This window comes from Colobus angolensis, unplaced genomic scaffold (genome assembly GCF_000951035.1).
Source record: "Colobus angolensis palliatus isolate OR3802 unplaced genomic scaffold, Cang.pa_1.0 Scaffold92, whole genome shotgun sequence".
Lineage (NCBI taxonomy): Eukaryota > Metazoa > Chordata > Mammalia > Primates > Cercopithecidae > Colobus > Colobus angolensis.
The window spans coordinates 1,832,758-1,841,859 of NW_012123154.1; the positions used below are offsets into that span (position 1 = coordinate 1,832,758).

The 9,102-nt window shown below is 41.7% G+C and overlaps 1 protein-coding gene across 1 annotated transcript in view; it reads right to left on the minus strand.

The window, feature by feature from the left end:
- Positions 1–9,102, minus strand: part of DNAH3 (dynein, axonemal, heavy chain 3) — a 235,401-nt gene that overhangs the window by 98,409 nt on the left and 127,890 nt on the right. The window contains 3 exon segments of the mRNA XM_011931963.1: positions 1,472–1,572; positions 5,192–5,433; positions 8,069–8,180. Coding sequence (XP_011787353.1) covers positions 1,472–1,572; positions 5,192–5,433; positions 8,069–8,180 — 455 coding nt within the window.

Here is a 9,102-nt window from a genome sequence, read left to right on the forward strand (position 1 = left end):
TTATAGATATAATTATATTACATTGTCTGTATTATATATAATATTGCTAAGATTTTGTCCTTAATAGAGTTACTAAGATTTATTTATATAGTTGCATGTCAGTGCAGTTCTTTTCAGTACTTTATTACACATATTATAATTTCTGACTCTTATACTTTATTAATTCACTCTTGTTGTTGTTGTTGTTGTTGTTTGTTTTTTAGATGTCGTCTTGTTCTGTCGCCAGGCTGGAGTGCAGTGGCGTGATCTTGGCTCACTGCAACTTTTGCCTCCTGGTTTCAAGCAATTCTCCTGCCTCAGCCTCTTGAGTAGCTGGGATTACAGGCACCCACCACCACGCCTGGCTATTTTTTTGTATTTTTTTTTAGCAGAGATGAGGTTTTACCATGTTGGACCAGGCTGGTCTCAAACTCCTGACCTCAGGTGATCTGCCTGCCTCGGCCTCCCAAAGTGCTGGGATTACAGCATAAGTCATCGCACCTGGCCACCAGTTAACTTGATTAATAGGCATTTGGGCTGTTTCCAAGTGTTTGTTACTGTGAGTTCTGCCACTGTATTTTTTGTACAGATCTCCTATTGCACATGCCAAAAGTTTCCCTTGGGTCTGTACTTAGGAGAATGGCCAGTCTTGGGCATATAGAGATTCAACTTTAGGAGATAATATCAAACTGCTTCCAAAGTACTTGCTGGGTTTTAGACTCCCACCAGTAGTGTGGATTGAGGGCTGATTTTATGACAAATCTAAATGAATGAGAAATAACACAATGCTAAGCAAATTAACGCAGGAACAGAAAACCAAATCCCATATGTTCTTACTTATAAATGGGAGCTAAACATTGAGTACACATGGACACAAAGAAGGGAACGATCCCTGGGCTCACGCCTGTAATCCCAGCACTTTGGGAGGCTGAGGCAGGCAGATCACGACATCAGGAGTCTGAGACCAGCCGGGCCAACAAGGTGAAACCCCGTCTCTACTAATAATACAGAAATTAGCCGAGCATGGTGGCAAGCACTTGTAGTCCCAGCTACTGGGGAGGCTGAGGCAGGAGAATGGCTTGAACCTGGGAGGCGGAAGTTGCAGTGAGTTGAGATCACGCCACTGCACTCCAGCCTAGGTGACAGAGTGAGACTCTGTCTCAAAAAAAAAAAAAAAAAAAAGAAGGGAATGATAGATATGGGAGCCTACCTGAGGGTGGAGGGTAGAGGAGGGTGAGGATGGAAAAACTACCTGATTAACTGGGTGACAAAACAATCTGTACCCCAAACCCCCATGCCATATAATTTACTCAGGTAACAAAGCTGCGCATATACTCCCTGGAACCTAAAATAAAAAATGGAAAGGAAAATAATAATAACATAGATGATCTGTGAGGGCTTCATCACATTTGTGAAATTTGAGAGCTTTCTCTTCTGCTTAGGGTGAGTGGGGCCACACTGTCCCCTGGAGTGCCAGTGAGGGCTGCCTCACCTGCTCACAGTGGCCGGAGAGGCTTGCTCGAGGTCGGCCGGCTCAAAGATCAGGCTCATCTTGGAGTTCATCTGGATAATTTCTCCACTCATGAGACACAGCTAAAAGTGCAAAGCAGAGGGTAATGGACAAGGGAAGAGCTTAAATCACATCTGAAAGTAAAAGGTCTACAGTCAGACAAAGATGGTTTGATTCCATAAATTCCATAAATATTTCTTGAGCACTTACTATGTCCCAGGCACTGTTCTAGGTGCATAAAATAAACCAGACAAAATTTCCTATCCTCTTGGGTTTACATTCTTCTGGGAGATGACAGACAATAAGCAAAATATAGTGTTCAAAATGGTGAAAAGTGCTCTGGAGAAAAATTAAGTAGAAGAGAGGGTTGGAGAACCCTCAGTCAGGGTTGAATGAGCTGCAATTTTAATGGGAAGGCCAGGAAATCACTGACCTTAGATGCAATCTCAGATGAAGAATCGAGAAGTTATCAGACCTCACCAAGTTTCCTAGTCCCTTTATTAATTTTTAACATCGAACTTAACTGCACAGCCACATCCTATTTTTATTTGCTCAAGTCTTTCACAAAAGACCCTAATTTGAACACCCACATGGACTAATCCATAGCAGGAGGGGCAAAAGCCTTTCCATAAATCCTTTTTATTTTTAATTTTTATTTGTTTTTGAGACAGGGTATCGCTCTGTTACCCAGACTGAAATACAATGACACAATCACAGTCACTCCATCCTCGACCTTCGGGGCTCAAGCGATCCTCCCACCTCAGCCTCCTGAGTAGCTGGGATTATAGGTGTGTACCTCCACATGTGGCTAGTTTTTTATTTTTTGCTTTTCATTTTTAGATTAAATCAGTGATACCATAATATATTTTTAAAATATTTTGTAGAGACAGGATCTCCCTATGTTGCCCAAGCTTATCTCAAACTCCTGGTCAAGCAATCCTCCTGTTTTCACCTCCCAAAGTGCTAGGATCACAAGCATAAGCCACCGTGCCTGGCCCATAAATCTTTTTTAGAATAGAATGAAAGAGGCCAGGCACAGTGGCTCACGCCTGTGTTCCCAGCACAGCACTTTGGGAGGCTGAGGAAGGCAGATCACTTGAGGTCAGGAGTTGGAGACCAGCCTGGCCAACATGGTGAAACCCCATTTCAAAATAAAAAAAAATAAAAATTAAAATTAAAAAAAAGCCAGACATGGTGGCACGCATCTGTAATCCCAGCTACTCCAGAGGCAGGAGAATTGAGGGAGGCGGAGGTTGCAGTGAACTGAGATCGTGCCACTGCACTTCATCCTGGACAACAGAGGGAGGCTTTGTCTCAAAAAAAAAAAAAAAAAGAAAAAGAAAAATCATCAGAATTTCTAGTGTGTAGCAGGTAAAACCCTGTAGGAAGTAATGCAATTACACAGAAAAGCCTTGGAATATATACTAAGTCAATGGCACTGTTTCCCACTCACCAAAATGGATTCCAGTGAGATGTTTAAGTTATAAGAAAAGGCCTGAGGCCCTCTTCTCCCAGGGGAGAAGAGGAAATACCACTGATTCATTGTGCTCATCCTAATTTGTGATTAAAAACTTCCCTGCACCTTACTTGGCCTGCATCAAACACAGCTTGAAACAGATCACTGCCTGCATCCCCAGGAAGATCACAGCTGTTATAAGGCTGACACCACCAACCACGTCATCTCTGAATATCAAGAAAACGAAAACAGACCCACATCTGTGACTGTAGTTTCATTTACACCCAGAGCAGAGGAAAACCATTAGGAAATTTACTGATTGTGACGGTCTTGATACTTCTAATCTCAAGACCAACCGATACATCTGTACAATTAGTTTATATAATATAGTCCATATCATGTAATAAAACATTTCCATTTTTGAATGTTATATAATCAAAATTATGCACATGCTATAATTAGTGGATGTGTATAATTTGGATAATTAGCCCTTTCATTGTTGAACATGACTCACTCTTAGTCTTGTGACATTTAAACACAGTTAGAAAATATATTTTGATTTGATAATGATGTATATCCAGTGAAGGAATTCTTCCTTGAAATGATGATAAATTTTATTTTAAACAGTTATATAGCAATTGCTATATGCCAGGCACTATCAGAAGAGGTGTATAAATAGTAACTTATCTCATCTTCTTAACAGTATAAGGTAGACACTATTGTCCCTACTTTACAGATGATGAAATTGGGGCCTCAAAAGACTAAATAGCTTGTCTGAGGTTACATAGTGGGAAAGTGGCAAGGCCAGGATTTGAACCCAGGCTGTCTGGCTCCAGAGTCCAAGCTCTTTCAGCCACCATACATACTGTGGTGCTATATTTATTGTGGTACCACTCTACTTATTTTTCCAAAGATTGGTGGTATTTTTCCAAAGATTGCTGTATTTCCCAAAGGTGTGAGCATCCATTTGGACTCCTAACTCTACTATTGAGCTGTGTTGTAATGGGCAAGTTACACAAATTCCATCCCATATGCTCCCTTTTTTTTTTTTTTTTTTTTGAGACAGGGTCTTTCTCTGTTGCTCAGGTTAGAGCACAGTGGCACAATGAAGGCTCACAGTAGCATTGACTTCCAGACTCAAGTGATCCTCCCACCTCAGCCTCCTGCGTAGCTGGGACTACATGAACTCACCACCATGCCCAGTTAATTAAAAAAAAATTTTTTTTTGTAGAGATGGCTTACTATGTTGCTCATACTGGTCTTGAACTCCTGGGCTCAAGCAATCTCCTGTCTCAGCCTCTCGAAGTGTTGGGATTACAGGTGTGAGCCTACAGGGCCCAGTCCATATGCAGTTTTGCAATGTGACTTGTCTGCCTCCATCAAGAGGTGAAGTCTATTTTTCCACTTCCTGGTCAGGACTTGCGACTTCCTTGACCAACAGAATGCAGAGAAAGTGATGCTTATCAGTTTCAAACATAGCCCTTAATATCTTGGAAACTTCCACTTCCTGACTCTTGGAAATCACCCACCACATAAGTAGTGCCACTACCAAGACACCACCAAGTGAAAAGCCCAAGCCATGAGAAGTGGCCTGAAAGAGGAGGTATTATTTTTAGAGAGAAAGAAAAAGAGAGAGAGAAAGAGGGGCCGAATGTGATTGTGCCAGCAGGCATTGAGTGAAGATGCCATCTGGAATGCAGATTTTCTAACCTGAGCTGCCTGAACTGACATCAAAAGAGAGACCAACCGGCCAGCTGAGCCCTTTCAAAATTCCCAGCCCACAAAATCATGAGGAAAAGAAATGGTTGTTTTAAGCCATTAAGTATTAGGGTGGTTTGTTGTATAGCAATAGGTAACCAAAACATATCCCGCAGGTACTATGTATGTGCAATCTCATTTAAGTATCAACAACCTCATTTTATTACTACCTTTCTACAAATGAGAAAACTGAGATTCAGAGAAGTTATGTGACTTGCTCAGTAAAACGCAGCTCAGTTGCAGAACTAGGAGTCCAAACCGATGTCAGCACTAAGGCTTACTATTCAACATGGTCTCTAAACATGTTTAGCTTACCAACTACAAGTACAAACAGAGCATAATTCATGAACTCATTACTATTATTCTCCTGTGGGGCATTCACTCTTAGTGCAATACATGTATGTCTCTACATAGTTTTGATCAGTTGCTTAATTCAATAAAAATTTATGTCTCACTCATGGAAAAGTTGTATCAGGCTCAATACTTACCTTTTTATTGTCATCCAGAACAGTGTTCATATTTTCAATCCAGACAGCATCCACTGGCCCATCAAAGATAATCCACTTGCGATCATCGGAGAGTGAAGACGCTTGCTCCCGGAAAGCATTGGCAAGGACACCATCCGTCCACTCATGGCTCACTTGGTCAAAGCACCCATACAGCTGCCCCATCGTGATAGCCTTGGGGTTGATGATCTTGTACTCCACAGCAAACTCCTCCATCTGATTGGCTGGGCAAGAAGGTTCAACACCAGTTATAAAGGCTCCGGTGAGACCAGAACATTAAACAAAAGATGATGTCATCTCAACAACCAATCAACTTTTATAAATATGCTATATGAGGGAAATCCTTCTTATAAAACATGTGCTTAGTTTTTATAGAGATTGGGATCCGGGGCCAGGAGCAGTAGTAGTTCACACCCATAATCCCAACACTCAGGGAGGCCGAGATGGGAGGATCACTTGAACCTGGGAAATGGAGGCTGCAGTGAGCTCTGATTGTGCCACTGCACTTCAGCCTGGGCAACAGAATGAAGCCCTGTCTCAAAAAAAAAAAAAAAAAAAAAAATGAGTGGGACATCTGGATAGGTAACGCGTCACATTATTGGGTTATTATAGCCTTTGGTTTCTCACCATACTTTCTTCCAATCCTCATTTCAAACAGGGCAAATATGCTAGTCAGATCCAGGACTACTTGCTGGGCACAGTGGCTCACACCTGTAATCCCAGCATTTTGGCAGGCCAAGGCAGGTGGATAACTTGAGGCCAGGAGTTTGAGACCAGCCTGGCCAGTATGGTGAAACCCTGTCTCTACTAAAAATACAAAAATTAGCTGGGGGTGGTGGCGCATGCCTGTAAACCCAGCTACTCGGGAGGCTGAGGCAGGAGGTGGAGGTTGCAGTGAGCTGAGACCATGCCACTGCACTCCAGCCTGGGCGATAGAGTGAGACTCTGTCTCAAAAAAAAAAAAAAAAAAAAAAAAAAAAAAAAAAAAAAATCCAGGACTAAAGAAATCTAACTGCCCTCACAGAACTCAAGCAGGAAGGGAGAGTGACATCTATTATCAGCCCTCTATGTACCTGCTCTCACAGCCACCCTTAGAACCTTGGCTTTTCAAACTCAAACAGGCTGAAGAAAGAAATTAAAAATGAAAAGAATGGATCAGAACCTTGGCTTTGATTTGAGATAAGGAACCAGGAAACAGCTGACAGGTAAAAAGGTTCTGAAAAATGATGGTTACTCTTCTGTCTCTGAAGGGCTAGTTTGGCGCTGAAATCTTTCTTGACTGCTCAGGAAATGTCATTTGTTCCCAAGAAATACCCACTGGAGTATTAAAACTCAACTGGAACGTACAGACTGATGGATGGCACAGCATATGTATTTAATAACAAACAAACAAAAAATGACACTTTCGTGGAATCCTTCAAAGTAGGGAAAGGTTGAAGTGCTTGAGCCATGAACTAAATAAAGAACCACTTCTGGGCCAGGTGTGGTGGCTCATGCCTGTAATCTCAGCACTTTGGGAGGCTGAGACAGGAGGATTGCTTGAGCTCTGGAGTTTGAGACCAGCCTGTGCAACATGGCAAAACCCCGTCTCTACAAAAAATACGAAAATTAGGCGGGCATGGTGGCACAGGCCTATGATCCCAGCTACCTGGGAGCCTGAGATAGGAGGATCACTTGAGCCCAGGAGGCAGAGTTTGCAGTGAGCCAGGACCGTACCACTGCCCTATCTCTACAAAACATTAAAAAAAAATTAAATAAATAAAAAAGAACTACTCTGCAGAATCCTGAAGCAAACACAGTGGTAGCCTCCTTTTTCTTCACTCAGTTTCTTAAGGCATAGTAAAACGCTAAAAATATTTTATATTTTATTATATTCTATTATTTGAGACTGGGTCTCACTCGCCCAGGCTGGAATTGCAGTGCAGTGCGCAATCAGAGCTCACTACAGCTGCAAACTCCTGAGCTGAAGAGATCCGCCCGCCTCGGCGCCTCAAAGTGTTGGGATTATAGGTGTGAGCCTCCGTACTCTGTCTTAAAATTTTTACTTAAATTTGAGATGCCCAAATTAGTTATTAAGGCTAGGATAACCCCCAAAACATAACCTCAAAAACCTAATCATCAAATGTTATTAGAAAAAAAATTTCAAATGAAAAACTTGAAGCAATGAATGCACAAAAAGGAAATGCTTTTATAAAACTACAGATCTGCGTTTTATAAAATCAAAATAAAACAAACACTCACACAAACAAAAGCCACAATTGTTTCTCTGGCAATAAACATAGCTTCCGTTTGTTGAGTATGCACTGTGCTCAGCTATTTACCTGCATACTGTCACTTAATTCTCACAACAATCCCATTTTATAGCTGGGAAAACAGAGGATAAGACAGGTTTTGTTATTTGCCCAAGTCTGAGTCTGATTCAAAAGTAGGAGCTCCTATCCTTGACTTTAAAAGGAAGGAAAGAAGGGAGGGAGGGAGGGAAAAAACTAAAAGGAAGGGAACAGGAAAAGAAGAATAGAAGAAGCAAAACCATGCAATGATTTGCTTTGATACTAATTTTAAGGCCAATGACACGAGTTTCTCTTTCACTGGGGGACCTTCGGGGAAACCACGGCTTGGCATTTGAGAAAATTCCTCCAGGCCTTAATGATATGCACACGAAATCCCTTGTTATTATAGAAGCACCCCACCCCCACCCTTTATTTTCTGCTTGCAGACATCCGTGTGCCGTGTTCTATTTCTAGCTCTGACGTCACGATCGAGACCTGACAAGACTAGCAGCCTGGCATTATCTCCATGGAGCCAGCCAACCGAGTGAGGAGTTCTGTCCTCCCTGGAAGCCAGGGATGTGAGCTTCACCTGCGTGTAAATCGCCGAGAGCTGCAGCCAACACTTTATAAGCAGAGGTCTTGCCGCCCATGGGGTCTCCCACAATCATGTAACCATGTCTCACCAGCATCATTTCGTAGATCTGGGAGGAGACATCATTCATAAAAGAAGTCAATCATGGCAACGCTCCCCTATTATGAGTTACTCAGAAGTCAATGAGGAATGAGGAGTCAGAAGAGGATTCTCACAGTCGCTTCTACCTCTGGAGAACTACGATTCTTTTCGTAATCTATTGTTCACGTATCTTTCAGATGAATAAATATGTGTATGCATCTCAGATTATTTAAGGGACGGCAACTACCATTTGCTCTGTACCTTGTCTATTTGTTAAGAATCAACTGATAACCCAAATTATTTAATCTACTCCGATATCATTGACCACCTTTTACAAATGGTAAGACTGAGCCCAAGAGAGGTTAAATACTTGCCCAAGTTCATCAGTGATAGAGCCAGAATTTGCAGACAGGGCTATTTGACTTTAATGCCTCTAATATTTTCATGACACTATTGCCATTTACTTTTAAAGAGAAAAAGAAAATGGCAGTCATTTTAGCAAACTATGTTTCTCCTGGAAACTTTCTTTCTTGAGATCTGCTTTGGTCATTTGCATTTATGTGAATTTTATGGCTTAAAAAAATTTCCTCCTTTAGACTGTGACTCCCTCAGAGAAAGGCAACACAAGCAGCTTTTTATTTTAAAGATAAATTCTTATTATTTTTCACCTTGGAGGTAAGCAATAAGAAGCATCTAAATGAAGGTAGTGACAATGGGAATGGTAGAGAGAGGAACACATGTCATTCAGCAAATATTTGTTGAGCATCTACTCACATTTGTTGAACATGTGCCAGGCACCGTTCTGGGTGCTGTAGACAGAGCAGAGAACAAAACAAACAAACTCTCTAACCGTTAAGTAGGGTTGACATTCAGGTAGGTTTGAAAACTACTGTTTGAAAGTTACAGAGCAGAGAACAAGACAAAATCCCTAACCATTTAGTAGGGTTGAC